Source organism: Accipiter gentilis, chromosome 14, assembly GCF_929443795.1.
Source record: "Accipiter gentilis chromosome 14, bAccGen1.1, whole genome shotgun sequence".
NCBI lineage: Eukaryota > Metazoa > Chordata > Aves > Accipitriformes > Accipitridae > Astur > Astur gentilis.
The window spans coordinates 17,419,715-17,436,227 of NC_064893.1; the positions used below are offsets into that span (position 1 = coordinate 17,419,715).

Sequence of the window (16,513 nt, forward strand, 5' to 3'; positions counted from 1 at the left end):
GGGCTGGGTGCATCCCACAGATGTGGGGAGGTGGTGAGGGGAGAGGGTGGTGTGGGGGCACCTCCACTGCACCTGGAAGAAGGAGTGGAATGCCGCAGCTGAGGCAGGAGCCTCCTGCCATGCGAGCAGCTCCCTGTGCACTGGTGCCTTTCAGATGAAGATCAGGCAGGACGAGAAGCAGCAGCTCTGCTCCCTTTGGGATCACCTGAAAACAGTGTTGCAGCTGGAGCAGAAAGAGGTAAAGTCTGATCATTCTTGCAAGGGAACACAGGGGCAGGGGGCATGGTACAGCAGCTGCTTATATAGTGCCTGCCTGCTGATGCAGAAAGCTGTGGGGCTTCTGGTGAGCTCTGGGGGAGCATATGTCCCTGGCAGTCCCATGAGGACATGTTCTCAGTTGCCAGTGGTACTGATGGAGTAGGGCCTTGCTGCTGTTTTTCTCCTGCCAGGACCCTGGGAACAAGCAGGCAGGGTACAACATGCACCAGCTGCAAGGGAACAAGCAGTACAGCACAGAGAAGTCAGGGTCCCTCTTCAAGAAAAGCAATGGGTAAGTTGGGAAACAGCATGTCCCTTTCAATTATGGTTTGGTGACTGTAACTTCCCTTCAGAAGCAATTTCACCAAACCCAGCAGGAAAAGTTTGATAAAGGAGAGAAAAGTGAAGAAGAGCCAGCAGGACAGCTCAAGGATTGGCCATGAGGTCAGGACAAGGATTGAGGAATTGGTGCTGGAAAGGGAAAAGCAAGACAAGAAACATAAAAAACCAAGCAGAGCTGCCAAGCAGGACAGCCCTGGCTGCACATCAGCGGGGCACAGAAAGGCGGGAGGGTGGAGTGGGACAGGGGACAGGGACTTACACGGTGCGGAGCAGTTCACTGTGTCCAGTGGCTGGGGCCTAGGGTTGGTGGGATCAGTGTGGACATTGAGCAAGTATCTGCTGAGGATGCAGGAACCCCCTGTCCTTCATCCCGGAGCGCCCCAGCCTCTAGGCTCTGCAGAGGACAGGGGAGAGCTGGGGTGGCATGGCTGGTACCAGTGATAGCTGGGGGCTTCTCCAGGCTTAGTGCCATAAACCTGGCATGCAGCAGAGCTCTTGGGGGAAACTTATAGTTGGGGAGCTTATTGTCAGTGGCTAAGGGGACTTTCAGGAGGCTGGAGGGCAGGCAGAAGAGGCATGATTATGTTCCATTACAGGCATGTAAATCTAGGGCACCCACCCTGAAATAGCTGGATAAAGAACTGCACTTGGCAGGGAGAGAGCAGCATTGATCTGGGAGAGCTGGAAAATAGAACTGGAAGAGCATGGTCAAGATCTAAGTTGCCAGATCCACCCTTTCGCTCGGATGCTGGGGAAACTGAAACTGCATGAAATGAGTAATTCAGCTCTTCCTCAATGGCCTTTTTTGTTTGGAGCACTCCTTTGCCCCCAGGGCACCTGCAGCCATCCCAGATCCTGTGGCCAGCCACTGCTTCTGCTGTTCTTGACCTCTCCAGGGGAGAATCCCAGCTGACTCAGCCAGTCCTTGTCTGGAAGCTGTTCCTGACCCATAGATGTTCTCAGCCAGTTCGTGCCATGTGGTGTTCCCCAGTCTTTGAGATTTCTGCTCGTTCCCCTCATTCTCACCATCAGGGAGCTGAGCCCAGTAATGAACTGTGAGGGCAGAGGGGTCTGAAAGGCAAAGGATGGGTCAGGGCTAGGGAGGCAGGGTCTTGCTCGCACTTTAAATGCATGAAAGTCAAGTTCTTGTTCAATTATGTTACTGCAAGAGAGGAAGCTTTAAGAAAACCACAGTGTTTTGTAAGAGTTACTATGAATGCTGCTGCAGAGGAGTTTGGGGAATGTGACAGAGAGAGGAGTGGTGCTAAGCTGCCTAGCAGGTCTGAAGGAGGGAGAGGGAAGGTGGCTGGGACAGTGGGAGAGGAGGAGGGTGGCCCTGGGATGCTCACTGTATCACTCTGTGGCCCCTAACTCTCATTTGGCTGGTCTCTGCCAGGGCCTTTCGGAAAAATTTCATCATTTCCAAGTATGTCAGCAAGAAGTATGCCAAGAGGAGCCCTGCTGCTCAGTGCTCCAGCCTCCCAGAAGCCGTGAAGGACAAAGACATATTTTCTTTGCTTCAAGCGTATGCAGAGAACATGGATTTGAGTGAGCCTGTGTTGGCACCTCTGCAGGTACGACCACTTGTTCTGTAGGCAAAGAGCTTTGCTGTCACCTGTCCATAAGGGTCCCTGTGCCCAGGAAGGGACAGAATTTTCTGATTAAGAAGGTGCTTTCTGTGAGCAGGGTGAGGAGCATCATGGCAGAGGGAGGTTTTCTGGCTGCAACCCCACAGCCCACCTCGTGCTGGTGGAGGTGGGGAGGGGCAGAAGTCATAACCACAAGCCCAAGGCTTTCAAAAGGCCAGTTTGTAGCTGAGATTTACTTGTAAACTTCTGAGCAGATTTCCTCAGGACATCCAAGTCTCATGGTAGGCTGAAAGATCAGGGCAGCATTTTTTCCTCCAACATTGCAGTGTGGGTCCTTGCTGTAAGTGCAAGAAGAGAGCACAGCCCTAACCCTCGGAACTGTAGGCACACCGCTGTGCCACCCCCTTTGCGGGCAAGGATGCCAGTGGGAATCCTCCAGAGTAAAAGCAAAGGAGCAAAATGCTGCAGTGAGCAAGAAGCACCATCGGTATGGGATGTCTTGGGACAAAATGGCAAGCAAGAAGCAGCTCCATGGGGAGCAGCCATTGCACACCCTGGGTCTCTGGTGAGATTGTGGACTCAGCAAAGTTCAGCCACTGGCCTGGGGAGAAAAGTCACCTTTGGCTGCTTCAGTTTCTAAATGTGGAAAGGGGTGATTGATTCTTCTTCATGAAGCCATGAGCCATGGCTCTATGCATATTAACTATGTTCTCACCAGCCTTGGTGTGCTCTGAAGAGACAGTCAAACCTGTTCCTTGGGGTTTTTAAACGTGTAAGGACAGTCCCTAAAAGTCAGTGGTCCTATTTGCGGTGGTGGTGCAGACAGGCACAGTCTCATCCTTGCTGTATTTTTCTTGGTTACAGGAATCTGGGGAGACCATTCTCCACCTGGCAGTGCTGTTGTCTGATTGTACCTCTTCGCATATCGTTGATTTTCTTGTCCAGAACAGGTAAGCTCATGACACTCAGTCAGCTTGTGATGGCTAAGCTGTGCTAGTGAAGGGTGCAAGACTGATGATCTTCTCCAAAATGCTCCCAAAAAAGAGAAGAATGAGCAGGGCAGGCTTCCCAGCAAATCTGCCTTGGGCTGAGCTTGGAGTAACTACCCCTAGATCAGAGGGGCCTTAGGTTCCCTCATCTCCTCTGAGTTGAGGTGTGGTGGTGGTGGCCACCTTTTTGGGTGAGGTGGGAATAAGGACATGTGTGCCAGCACCAGGCAGTGTTTGCTGTGGTTAGGGCCAGCAGCTCTTCCCAGGGGTGCTGACATTATCCACCCTCTGCTGCAGCGGGAGCCTGGCAAAGCGGACGGCGGAGGGGAACACGCCGCTTCACTACTGGTGCTCTCACAACAAACCCAAGTGTGTCAAACTGCTGTTGAAGGCCAAAGCCAACATCACCATCAGTGAGTGGCTACGGGATCCCCCACCCTGTGCACACACAGATTGTCTTCTCAGCTCTTCTCTGGAAACATCTCCTTAGCCTTGCTACAGTGCTCAGCAGTGCTTGTCTGCGGCTGGGGAGAGGCTGAGGAGAGGTGGGTTGATGACAGCATTGTATGGGGACCCTGCCCGCAGGGTGACAGCCTCAACCCCAGGCTCTTCTCCACATGTCCAGTGAGGTGTCCTGCTCTGACACTGCTCTTGGTTGATTCTCCACACTCAGCAGCGTTCACAAGCTGGTTTGGGGTGCACATGGCCCTTCACAAGTGGGGTGACCACATCTCACAGGTTCCTGCTGTTGACAGCCTGGGTCCAATGTGGTGGCTTTGCTCTCCAGCTTGGAGCAGGGGATGCTCCTCTGCCCCGTAGGGAGGAATCAGCTTGCTCTGGGGTACTCCTGACCCGATTCACTTGTCCCTCTCCCAGGTGGACAAGGCCTGCCTGCTTCTGGCAGCTCCGTGGTGGGACTGCACTGGGGTGGGCTCACTGAGCTGCCAGAGCTCAGCAAGGCATACACTGCCTGAGCTGGTCTTCCACATGCAGCGCATGCACAGCAGGAAAATAGAGCGCATGCTCATTTTCAAAACCAATACTGCAATGCTGGACAGCCAGTGGGAGGGCTGCTGAAGTGCTAGTTCAGAGACAGTGCGTGCTGGTGCTCTGGAGCTCAGATTACAGGTCCAAACATTTATACTCTGCCCATGAATCTCCTCTTCACAACATAGAAGTGAGCTTTAAAACTAGGATCCTGGGTGAAATGAGAGGGCACAAATGTTTCCACCATCAGGTGTTAGCTGAGCTGGTAGGTGCATTGAGCCTTGCCCTCTGGGATGTTCCTGAGATGCTCCCATTTCTCGCTCCAGGCAGCGTGGTGGCAGCCCCTCAGAAGGCAAAGAGACCGCAGCAGGGTGGCAGGAGCTGGGTGCATGTCCCCCAGTCACACTGTGATGTGGCAGCCAAATTTCTCACTTCCTCGGCCATGCTGAGCGCAGCCATGCCTGGCCTGTCTTTACTGACTACCACTGGTACCTCGAGCATCTTGAGTCCACAGAGCAGACCCTGCTGCTGATCCGGGGATGCTCAGTGGTCCCTCAGGGTGCAGACCTCTTGCTGTTCCCTTCTCCTACCCTCCTCCTTTCCCAGAGTCCCCCCAGCCCACCTCTCCCCAGCCAAGCTTGTGCTGCAGCTCTGCAAGAAGGGGTTTTGCAGAACTTGCGGAGTTATAGCAACACCATCACAGACCTCCCAGGAGTGGAAGGGGTTTTAGTTTAAAGTGAAACTGAAGTAAAATGGTTGTCACTTGTTCACACTTGCACTCACACCCCTGCTTGCAAGCACTGGCACCTGAGTGTCTGGGCAGTCTGTGTGTCCACCAGGCGTCACGACAGGCATACCAGGTCTGCCCAAAGCTCCCTGCAGTGACACAGAGGACAAGGGGTGCCAGTTATGGAGTCCTCCTCTGGTTTTGTAGCCTTTAGGCTCTGGTAGTAATGGAGCTTTTCTGTCCCTCTATCCTGTTCCATCTCTGTGAGTCATCAGGATTTACTAGTGCTCCTTTCTCTCCTTATCTGGGTGTCTCAGCTCCTACCCTTTTTTTCATCTTCCCACCACCATCCCTTACTGGCCTGAACCTTTGTTCTGGTCTGGGTTTAGGCTGTCTCTTCTTTTAGGCTTATTTGCCCCCAGATGCCCTGAACGCAGCACTGCTCTGCAATTCACTGAGCACAGCATGGGCTTGTGGTGTTCAAGGTTGCTATTTCCCCCCTCACAGCTAATGAAAAGGGAGAGATGGCCCTGGATGTTGCCAGGAGGATGAAACATCCCCTGTGTGAAGAGCTGGTAAGACACTGTGTCTCATCACCTCTCTGGTTTTGGGACACATCCTGGCAGCAGAGAGTGGCAGGGGACCCGCACCATGCAGAGGTGTCCTGCAGGGCCACCTGCACCCCTCAGCATGTCCAGTGTCAGTGTGGGATGCAGAGGAGGGTGTGGAGGGGTCCAGCAGTTGCTGGCCCTGTTGCCATGGGGTCCCTCAGGGCAGAGCAGTTTGGGACGGGCAAGGCAAGGGGTCACGCTGTGCCTGGGCAGGGGGACCTGGAGCTGTACTAAGGCTGCATGGGGTGAGTGCATCTCCTCAGCGAGTCCAAGTCTTGCATCTGCCACGTCCCGATTTGTGTGTTTGGAGACCTTCGCAAAACCCCCTCACACCTGAGAAGCACCACTTGCAGCTTGCAGACATTGCCCTGATGGATGGGTGCTTGGAGACGGGGCCAGCAGCTGCCTGTGGGGGTGGCAGGGCAGGACAGGGTGTTATGGATGCACTCATAACGAAATCCAACAGGTGTTAAAACTCAGATTTATTCTTCAGTAAAAAGTTAGTTAGAAGTCTGGTAACATGTTATAAACCACAGACTCAATGATGTAAAGAGAATTAATACTACACAACCGACTCAAGAATCCCCAAGATTGAAAGTGATGACTCAAAATGTGCATATCCCTCACCTAAAAGCTGAGGGCTCTCTTCCTCAAGGAGTTACCTCGGACGGTGCCCCAACCAGAGGGGGAGTCCCCGACTGCAGACCTGCTGCTCCGAGGAGGACTGCCACCAGGTCCTCCGGCGGGACCCCGTTTATACCCCTGTCAAATCTGATCTGTGGTCATTTAATCCCTATTGGCCAAGAAGGTCACCTCAGTGTACCTGGCGCATCTTGATTGGCCAGTTCAAATTTCAACGTGCGGCCTCCAGGGTTTCGGGGGGTTTTTTCTTCCCCTTCTCCCTTCCTGGAGAAGTTTGTTTCCTGCTGGCGGGATGGGGGGGAAGTGTACTGCCACACAGGGCTGATGGGTCTTCAGGGACGCCCTCTGTACCCCAGCTGCTGCAGGCCCAGAGCAATCAGTTCAACCCCCATGTCCATGTGGAGTATGAGTGCTGGCTGGGCCAAGATGACATGTATGAAAGCGATGAAGACCTGGATGAGAAGGTGAGGTCCTGACAGGTTCTGGCTTGGGGCCACGTGTGCTGCCACTGCCCCCACTCCCACTGCACTGGAGCAGGCACTCCTGTACCTGCCCAGCCATACCTGCTCCGTCTAACCCGCAAATATCCCTTTCCTAGCTGGGTCCTGTGAAGAGGGGGTCTGCCCGTCCCCAGAGCTTCTATCAAGCCCCTGCTGCTGCTCCCAAGCCAGAGGCAGCAGGGGCAGTGCCCTGGCGTGGGTGGTCAGACACCTGCCCCCCACCAGCTGCCCACCTCCGCAGCCTGGATGTGCCGCCAGCCCCCTCCTACATGCCTCCGTTCCTACCCCAGCAGGCAAAGCCAGGTGAGACCCTGCAACAGGATCCTGCAGGGGCTGGTTGGGTGAGCTGCTGCTGCTGTAGCCTGGCTGCATTGGCAGAGGGTGGTCTGGGAGGGAGCTGGGCCCTTGATGGGGTGTGAGGAGTTGTCTGGTGCCCTAGGGCACCCTTTGGTCCTCTGCTCCTTGAGGGACCAAGGCTGGCTTTTGTTAGCTGGTCTGTCCTAGCACTGATCCCTGCTTTGAAGAGCAGCACAATGTATGCTCGCCCTTGGAGCTCCTGCGCTGGTGCCATTAGGATGCACTGTCCCTTCCCAAATGTTCCTGCTGTTGGGAGAGGCAGAGGAGCACGTCTTTAGAGACAGGGCTGGGAAGACAAAGCTGCTGGCAGAAACAGCAGCAGCATCATAGTTCTGCTCCTTAGCAAGACCGGCTCGCACTGTCCTTGCCTAGTCTTCCCATGGTGTCTTCCACCCTGCTTTCCGGGAGACTCACCAAGTCCTGCCTGACTTCCCCTATGCCAGTCCCAGCTCTGCTTCCAACCTGATGCATTTCTCAAGTCAGACCTGCAAGCAGAGGAAAGAAAATCCCTGCCCATGCATTTGTGCCCATTCTCCCTGGGAGCTTCACCCCAAGAGCCCTGCTCAGTGCTAGCTTGCTGCTGACCCCTGATCCATTCTTGCTCTGTGTTTAGCTCTCCAGGGAGCGTATCCACCCTTCCTTACGAGCTCATTCATCTTTGCCAAGGACACAAGAAGCAGGAGGAGCCCACCCCTGCCTCTGAGCATCAAGCACAAGTGCACATCCTCAGAGCCAGTTCCTTGGGTACCGCTCAGCTCTGAGCAGCCCACCCCAAACAGCCTGGCTTCAGGTAATGAACGGACAGGTTCAGGAGTGGCAAGGAGGCAGACCACGCTGGTGGAAAGGAACTGCTGCAGGTCTGCAGTCCAGCAGCCGCAATAGGTCAGGTTGTCTGTGGCTTTGTCTGGCCAAGCCTTGTTTGTGGATCAGGCCCACGAGGCCTCTTGCTTGGACGTGGGGCTGGGAGAGCTGTGGGACCTGCAGCTCTGGATGGCATGCCCACAGCTGAGCATGAGCGGTGCTCCCCACACCCTAGCTGTCAGACACCAGTGCCTCCTGGGCAGGGTTATTCTGGGGTTTGCTGGGCTGTTGGAGATGCTGAATTCAGAGAAGGGAATGACCTTGTCCCTGTCTTTCAGGCAGTGGATTTGTTTCCATGTGTGTCCCATGGCAGAAAGATGCCCCCCTCTCCATACCCAGGCAGGGTGGCAGGCTGGGGGCTGAGGCAGTGGCTTGCACAACAGAACCATTTGACAAAGGGGTGAGCGCTGCCAGGAGCAGCCCTGGGTGCTCTGGGGTGGAGGTCTGGCCAGCTGGAGCCTCCAGGTGCCTCTAAGAACCAGCCTCATCCCAGCAGAGCTCAGCAGCATGGGGAGCATGGGGGGTTGGAGGATGCCAAGCGCATGACCCATGGCAGCTGCTTCCTTCCCCTGGTGCTGGCAGCTCTTGGGGCACCTTGGAGCTGCACAGCGCATCTCCCACCTCCTGGTAACACACTTCTCATCTCAGCCTCTGCTCTGTGTTCTTCTGCTTCTTGGCAATGTCCCCTTCCCCTGCTGCCCCCTCCACCCCTTTCCCAGTCCCTCCCCTTTCCAGCTCCCAGACTGATGAGGTGCTTGTTGCCCACACTGTACCATGGAGGAGGACCATGCTGCACGACAGTGGTGGTTGCTGTTGTCTACCCATGATGAAAGGTGGGAGGAGATGACCAGCCTGATTGTGTCCTAGGTGCCCTGAAAGCCGTGGATCCCCTCTGCATGCCTGGCCCCAGCAAAGTGGGACAGCCTGGCCCACACCAATCCCTCCAGGAGCCAAATCCATGTTCTGGCCATGCTTGTGATGTTCCACCTCTTCTTCCTCGGAGGAGCAGTTTGGTAGGTGGCCAGGATCAGCTCAGCTTGGCTTCCCACATCTGCCCATAATTATCACCTTTGGTTTTGAACTGAGCTGGCATTGTCCCCAGCAACTTCTCTTCCCAGCACTTCTGCTGTGACTCCCTGGCATTGGCATCTCCCTGCTAAGTGCTGGGAACACTAACAAAATCCCCATAAGGCTCCACTGCCTTTTGAGGGAAGCCTGGTTTATGTATTTGGTTTGTTGGCAGGTGTGCAGCTTTGGACACAGAAAAGGGTGCAGTGTCCACACTGGCCCTGCCTCTCTGTGCTCCCCTTCTCCCCGAGGACACTGTGCAGAGGCAGAACCCTTTCATTAGGGGGACCTTGCTTGGGTTGCTTGGTCCTGAGGTTGGTCTGAGCAGCACCGCTGACTCCTTGCACAGACCTGCCCTGAGAGAACTGGGACCTCAGACAGTGCAACTACACATGCTGCAGTCCTGGGGCAGAAGAGCAGGTGCCTCTAGAAGGATGCTCCAGCAGAAAGAGGTGTCTTGTGGATCCCTGTCCTACCTAAACTCCCAGCAGGTGACCTGCTACCTCTGCCCTCCCTCTGCACAGGAAACCTCCCAGTCTCTCATCCTTGGTCCTCACATCTTTGCCAGGGGCTTTAGGATCAAGACAGTAGAGCTATTTTAGTTTGTGTCTCATGAAGCTGAGAAGACCTGATGATGCTCTCTCCTGCTTGCAGAACAGACTGCTACTCTGCAAGGTCCGCACTCTATATGACTGCAATGCTGACCAGGAAGATGAGCTGACTTTCCATGCAGGCGAGATCATTGTGATGTCTGAAAAGGAGGAGAGCAACTGGTGGGTGAGTGAACCTGCATATGGTGACTGGCATTGGGATGTGCATGATCGCTCTCCATCCATCTCTTGCCTCTGTCCCATGACTGTCACACCCATTGTCATCTCCTGCTCTGCATCTGTCTCTCCATCTTCCATCTTTTCCTTGGCAATCAAAGGCAGCTGTTATGGGGCCAGTTCCTCACCCCCCTTAACACCCCTGTGCTACGCTCACCAATCCTTTTCCTTCCTTTCTCCCCACAGAGAGGGTGGATTGAAGGACAGCCTTGCATGGCTTTTCTCCACTGACTGTGTTTTTCCAGTTGCCAAAGCACATTTCACAGCCTTCCTCTGTCCTCTCTGAGACAAAATACCATCCAGGTGAGCAAAAGAAACCAGCTGGTGAGGTGCTGGATGCACAATGCTGTTGAGACCTCCATGTTGCTGGTGTCAGTGTGGCAGAAGTTGAGCCGTCCCAGCAGGACCCATGGGGCAGGAGGGTAGTTCCACCCCAGGCAGCTTCTCCCACCCTCAGAGGAACATTTTAATGATGAATTTCCTGATTCAGCCCTGGGAACACGGCCAGGGCTTCTGGCTCCAGAAGGACCAGTGGCTGTGCAGTGCTGGGCTGTGTGGGAGGCCCATGCTGGGACACCAGGGTGGTGGGCACAGCCGGAGGCGGGATGGCAGTCCTGACCTCACTGTGCCACTTGCTGTGAGGCTCTGTTCTCCCCCCACGTCATGGTGCAACACTTCCTCTTCCTGTGGTGGTTGTTGCAGTTTGCAACGCGCACTGGCGAGGCCACTGAGCCCAGGAGTGTCACCTTTGCCTGGCCCTGCTCAGTGGCACTTCAGAGGACAAGGTGAGGGGCATCAGGGACAGCTGGCTGGGGACCAGGGGGTTGCGACACCATAAGGGCCTCTTTCCTGGCTGCAGGGCCGGGGAGCTCCTAGCAGGTGCCCTTGGGGCTGAATGGGGATGGGGCCACGTCTGTGGCCACTGGGTGCAGGCTGATGCAGTGTCTGCATGGCTGCAATGTGGTGGCTTGTGGCCAATGGTGCTGGGCTGTGGAACCCCAAGGCAAGGGCACCTCTGGGCACAGGGACTGGATGTGTGTGTGTGTGTTTCAGCTGCTGTGGGGATGTGGGTGCAGGTGGAGAGGTCCTGTCCATGGTGCAGGGGCTGCACATGGGCACAGGCAGGGAGATGGGGCTGCTCAACCCTGCCTGTCAGGAGCCCTGCCCTCCCCACCACTGGGCAACTGCAAAAAAACTTCATGAAATATTCACTGTGCTGCCTGAGTCCCCTGGCTCTGGGCTTAATGGAGCTGCTGGTGCCAGCCATGCAGCCGCCAGCCAACTCGTTCCCCCTCCATGGACTGTGGCTTAATAACCGCTGAGGCTCACTGAGTGCACAAACCAGCCCAGAGGACTGCTGGCTCCGGGCCCAGCTGGCCAGTCAGATGGGTGCTCTTTGCTTCCAGCACAGCAAACACTAGTTACTGCTGCAGGAGGGCAAAAGACTAAGTCATGAGCATCCGTGACCGCCAGCAGAGAGAGCATCAGGAACCTTCAAGGTCCCCTTGAGCCTCTGGGGCAAAAAGCCAGCAATTCATGGCCGCTTCCTGCTTGGGAGCACCCACATCTGCGTTTCCGGCATGCTGGTGGTGGCTTGTTTCTGCTTCCCTTCAGGAAGAGGTGACAGTTCAGTCACTTTTTGAAAGGGCAGGCTTGCAGTGGAGCATGACCTGCTGCAGCCACCTGGGATCATCCAAACCCCGCTCTCACATCTCCCATCTCTGCTCGTTGCTTGGACCCCCAGGAGCAGCAGTTTTGCTGTCACATGTGTAGCCTGTGAGTCAGATTTGAGTGCAGCTGGTTGTATACCACAGTGAACAGGTATGTCTGTGCTGCAGGAGCTGCATAAAATGGTTAATGTGGAGAAATGAAGCCGGTGCTGACCCATGGCCCCATGTCAGCACCTGGGGGACTGGGAGAAGCACAGAGTGGTCCTGTGAGGACAGGAGGGTTTTTCGCTCCTTCAGCTCTCCCAGTACACAGGGACACCCCCACCCTCCACCCCGCCCCGCAAAATCTGCTGCAGTAGATTCTGACCCTGGGATGAAGGGTATCCTCGCATCCCTGTTCCTCACTCTCACCTTGGCCCATGCCAGGTCCTGAGAGGCTGAGCACATCATGAACACCCTGAGGACAAGAAAACCCTTTTCAGTCTGACTTTAGGTTTACTTGACTGCTTGTAGATGAAGAACAGAACTCTCATTTAAATATGGGTATTTAAGAAAGGTTCATGCATGTAGATGGCAGTTACTACCTCCTGCTCCTTCCTCCTGGCAATGATTCAGTGCCCTTGAAGCTGCAAAACCCCAGGGCCACTGGGGGGGGAGCACCTCACCTGCGCGGGCTTGGCAGTGGCAGAGAGGCCAAGGGGCTCCTGTGCCCAGCGGCTGCTCCACAGGCTGGTGTATGTAGGGAGGAGGCAGCAGGGCTCGCTGCCAGCAGAGGAGCTGCTTCATGGGCCGGCAGCTGCCGCTCAGGAGGGTAGCTGGAGTTTGGCAATGATGCTTTGCCATTTGTTCGCTGATCAGTTTGCAGACCCTAAAAGTGTTGTGAGCAGAGAGCAACCCCTTGTACAGCACGTGCTGCCAGCCAGCCCTGCCTGGACCTAAGTAACTGCAGCAGTGCCAGAAGAACACAGCAATAAAGCCACTGAACAGTTTGAAAAGGAAATGCATACCAGACTATATTTCAGGTCCCTGGAGGGTTGGTGAGCAGCCAAAGGGTGTTCCAGGAGGCTGGGCAGGGAGGGTGGGTGGGAAGGGGTCCTGTGATGCCACTGCCACTGGTCCCTGTGACATCTTGCTGCAGGCTGCGTGAGGGATGCTGTGCCAGAGGCGCACACATGTGGTGCTGGCCCTGTGCCTGCTGCTGGTTCTGTGGCAATGTTTCCGAGCCCCCACAGATGGCCTCAGCCCCTTCCCTTGGGCTCCCTCCCGCCTCAATGCCCCTGCTGCCTGCTGCACTCCTGGTGCCAACAGCTCCACATGGTTCAACTCCCGCTACAACATGGCCATGGAGCCTCTGCTGACGGGCGCAGCCCACGAACTCTCCTCTGATGTGGTTCAGTGGTGGCTGGTAAGTGAGGGCATGGGCAGAAATGTGGGGTTATTCCCAGGCTCTCTGAATCTGTTTGCAGTGGGGCAGGGCCAAGGTCAAGTCAGGCAGATGCAATGGGGGATGAAAGGGGTGCAGGGACCCCAGCTCACCACCCTCCCCAGCTCTCTGGGGTGTCCCACACCCTTTTCCTAATATCCCACTGGGGTTTTCTGTGCCTTTCCCAGGGCTCTGCTGGGAGGAGTGGGGCTGCTGATGCTGCCTGTCACTGCCCTTGCTCCCCCAGACGCTGCAGGGTCCCCAGAGTGGCACCCAGCTCCAGGCCATAATTCAGCAGCTCTTCACTGTCCTCCGGGCCCCGACCAGCAGTGTGTGGGACCCATCTTGCTGCAGGACTTGTGCGGTGGTGGGGAACTCGGGGCGGCTGAAGGGGTCTGGCCATGGACTACAGATCGATGCCCATGACTGGGTGCTGAGGTGGGTGACCCGAAAGGGCTTGAGCCCTCCCTGTCTTCTCAGTGTGCCCCAGCTACCCTGTGAAATCCACCAACCCAGGCCCTGTGATGGCAGGGGGGGGGGGGCCCTGCTCCCTGGAGACCCCCACCCTGGGGCATGCACTGGCCCTGTGTTGCCCATGTCCCCTCTTTGCTGCTGGCAAGGGTGACCTGGTGTCCCTGCCCAGTGGGACCAGCAGCCTGGGACTGGCACAGCATGCACCTTCATTTTGGGATGTGTCTTCCTGCTATCCCCCTAGGATGAACAGAGCAAAGATCGCTGGCTTTGAACTGGATGTTGGCATGAGAACCACCCATCACTTCATGTACCCGGAGAGTGCAGTGGACCTCAGGCCCGGCGTCCACCTTGTTCTTGTCCCCTTCAAGCCACTAGACCTGCAGTGGGTGGCCAGCGCCTTCTCTACTGGAGAGCTCACACAGTGCGTCAGCTTCAGGGGATAGCATCTCTTGTGCTGGAGACCCTGGAGATGGTGCAGGGTGGTCCTGGGGACCCTGGTGCCTCGCTGAGGCCCTGGCACCACGGTCCTGGTGGAACAAAGGGCTCCTGGGCAAGGGTCCTGGCATTCACCTGCACTTAAGTTCGGGGAAGTGGGCACTGAGCCATCCCTGCAGGGCTTGGGCATCCTGGAGTCCCATAATGCCCATGGGTGGGATGGTGGCTGTCCCCGCTGTGGGGCTTGATGTGTCCCTTCCCAGAGCCAGGCCAGGGGATGCTGCTGGGCCAGCCCAAGGGGCTGGGGGTGCCATGGGGCCAGGTGCTGGGAGACATGCCACCCTCTGCAAACCAGCCACCTCCAAAGGAGAGGCCCTGCAGTGGGAGTGCCCTTTGCTCACTGCTGTCCTCTGGCTTTTGCAGCACATATGTGAGAGTGAAACAGTTCATTGAAGCTGACAGAAACAAGGTAAGGGCTTGGTGGGCTCCAGCTCCTCCTGGGCAGGCAAGGCTCCTCTGGGTAGAGACCAGGTTTGTTTTTCAGCAAGATGTGGGCAGAGCTGGTGAATGGGAGGGCCGATGGCTGTGCTGGTGGTGAGGGGCTGGCTGTCCCATTCACAGCATGGTGAGCAGCTGGTGGCTCCTCTGCTCTCCACTCAGGTGCTGATCCTGAGCCCAGCTTTCCTCAAGTACATCCATGACAACTGGACACAGCACCACGGGCGGTACCCCTCCACCGGCTTCACAGCCCTGCTCTTCGCCTTGCATGCCTGCCAGCAGGTGAGTGTGGCCAGGTGCTGCCACCGTACCACCGCTGCACTGCTTGTCCATGCGTTCTCAGGCAGACCAAGCGACTGCACAGCAATGGCTCTTGCTGGTGTGTGCACAGGTCTCCGTGTTTGGCTTTGGCGCAGACAGTGAAGGGAACTGGCACCACTACTGGGAGAAAAACCGCTGGTCTGGAGCCTTTCGCAGGACGAGGGTCCACGATGCTGACATCGAATTCAGCATCATCAAGACATTGGCAGCTGAAGGCAGGATTTTATTCTACAAATGATGCATTTCCAAGAAACTGAAGCCAGGCACAGAAGCTGGCAGCCCCCTGCACTGCCAGCAGCTGCCTTGGCTCTTTAGCTTGCTTCTCCCTGCCAGTGCTGCCACCTGCCCAGGCTCACAGACCCTGCCATCCCTAGGGATCTTGGTGCTGCTTGTGCTGGTCCCACCAGGCGGGCACTATTGGTGCCAGGAGGTGACACGCTTTCATGGCATCAGGGACATTGTGTTTGGTTGGACACAGGGTGGGCATGGCTGTCCCCACACTGGCTGGGCGAGAGGAAGAGGAGACAGTTGGGCTGGAGGTGGCTGTGGAGCCTATGAGCTGCTGTGCATGTCCCTGTGGTGGCTGCGAAGCCATTGGGTGACAGCAGTGGTGGTGACTGCAGCTATTCAAATGTGGCTGTCCATGTGACAGAGCTGACACTTCCACCCGTTGATGGCTTTGGGGGGGAGGTTTGTAGTTGTTCTTTGGGCAGGAGGAGAGGGGCATCTTCCCTTCCTGTCTTTTTATAGCTAAGGAAATATTTTTAAAATTGTATCAAAGAAGAGTAAGAAAGGAAAAAAAACCAAGCATGCTAAGTCAGAAGATGACAATCAAGTACAGCTGAAATGATCTTATATTGAATAAACTTTGAAAACATACATGAATCTTTTATTAACATTTGCTTTACTTTTTTTGAGCCCTTACTGCTTTGAAAAGACAGCACAATCTATCTCAGCCCCACCCTGCAAAACAAGATTGCAGACCTTGGAGACTGAGCTCCCCAAAGGAGGTTTTCTCCTCCAGAGCAGGGTTAGCAGGATGTCTTTTCCCACTTTCACTCACAAACATGAACAGCCTTGAATCAGACTCAGCTTTTCCATGGCTATTAGTCACTTTGGTCTTTCAGTCTATTAAAATCACTGGTTCTCTCCTACTCATAAGCTCCCATTTTATAGCAGAAGCCTGTATTACTTAACTATTAGCTTCCTTTAATTTCTACCTCTCCAGGTAGAATCTCCATCTCTGTATGTGTCTTGTTTCTCTTCTCCATTATATCTATTTTCCCACACTGAGTACAAGTCTTGCATTTATTTAACCTGCCCCTTCACCTTCCCTCTATTTTCTCTAGGTGCTAAGCAGTGCTCTGTGTGATGCTCTCCAATGCTTTTCTGATGTTTACAAGTAATTGGCTTTCTTATCAAAAAGACAAGCAATTAGCTGGTAATTGTTTAACTGTGGGTTAAACTCTGCTGCATTATTTGTATTCATCTTCCCCCTCAAGTAGTCTTTCAAATTTAGTTACAAAGCTGTGTGCTCTGCTGAGTGATTGAAGCTGTTAGGGTCGCTTTTTGTTCCTGATAAAACATATAAATACTATGTCCCCTTCCTCACACTGTAAGAATAGTGTATGATCCTGACCTAATGGATTTATTAAATATCTTTGTTTCAAATGTTTGGGTTTTTTACAAACCCATTTTTTTCAGTATTCAAGCTTGGAGATTAATCAGTCTTCTTAATAAGTCATACCTCAAATTGCTTCTCCCCCAATTGAAAAAACACAGGTTGTTATACTCCCTGGGTTGTAGATAAGTTCAACTAATTAAAAAAAAAACAAACAACAAAACAAAACAACAAAAACTATTTTCAAATGAACTATAAAATAGCTTTCTCTCTGCATTATCTGATCCTGTGCCTGTCACTCGCTGTGCACTGT

At 54.7% G+C, this 16,513-nt stretch overlaps 2 protein-coding genes across 3 annotated transcripts in view; both read left to right on the forward strand.

Moving 5' to 3' along the window:
* The window catches only part of LOC126045667 (arf-GAP with SH3 domain, ANK repeat and PH domain-containing protein 2-like), a 25,023-nt gene extending 13,574 nt beyond the window's left edge, over positions 1-11,449 (forward strand). The window contains 13 exon segments of the mRNA XM_049817082.1: positions 155-238; positions 450-550; positions 1,997-2,174; positions 3,054-3,139; positions 3,476-3,591; positions 5,400-5,467; positions 6,502-6,609; positions 6,744-6,948; positions 7,616-7,792; positions 8,731-8,876; positions 9,586-9,708; positions 9,945-10,061; positions 11,373-11,449. Of these exon segments, the coding sequence (XP_049673039.1) occupies positions 155-238; positions 450-550; positions 1,997-2,174; positions 3,054-3,139; positions 3,476-3,591; positions 5,400-5,467; positions 6,502-6,609; positions 6,744-6,948; positions 7,616-7,792; positions 8,731-8,876; positions 9,586-9,708; positions 9,945-9,989 (1,437 nt within the window). The 3' untranslated portion in view covers positions 9,990-10,061; positions 11,373-11,449.
* On the forward strand, positions 10,429-15,458 carry LOC126045911 (CMP-N-acetylneuraminate-beta-galactosamide-alpha-2,3-sialyltransferase 2-like). Of its 2 annotated transcripts, none has more exons than XM_049817594.1 (7): positions 10,429-10,543; positions 12,567-12,833; positions 13,099-13,289; positions 13,567-13,746; positions 14,184-14,229; positions 14,421-14,540; positions 14,650-15,458. In XM_049817594.1, the coding sequence occupies exons 2-7, from the start codon at positions 12,579-12,581 to the stop codon at positions 14,815-14,817; spliced, it is 960 nt and encodes a 319-aa protein (XP_049673551.1). In that variant the 5' UTR covers positions 10,429-10,543; positions 12,567-12,578; the 3' UTR covers positions 14,818-15,458. The 2 variants fall into 2 exon arrangements, with proteins under 2 accessions (XP_049673551.1, XP_049673550.1); XM_049817593.1 differs by lacking the exon at positions 10,429-10,543 and adding an exon at positions 11,489-11,579.
* Positions 15,459-16,513: the final 1,055 nt, after the last annotated feature.

Excerpts from the sequence above, each read along its gene's own strand:
- LOC126045911 (XM_049817594.1), top strand. The coding sequence starts at position 12,579 with ATGCTGTGCCAGAGGCGCACACATGTGGTGCTGGCCCTGTGCCTGCTG. Across the intron at positions 13,747-14,183 it reads TCTACTGGAGAGCTCACACA|CACATATGTGAGAGTGAAAC; the intron begins GTGCGTCAGCTT and ends TGGCTTTTGCAG. Across the intron at positions 14,541-14,649 it reads CCTTGCATGCCTGCCAGCAG|GTCTCCGTGTTTGGCTTTGG; the intron begins GTGAGTGTGGCC and ends GTGTGTGCACAG.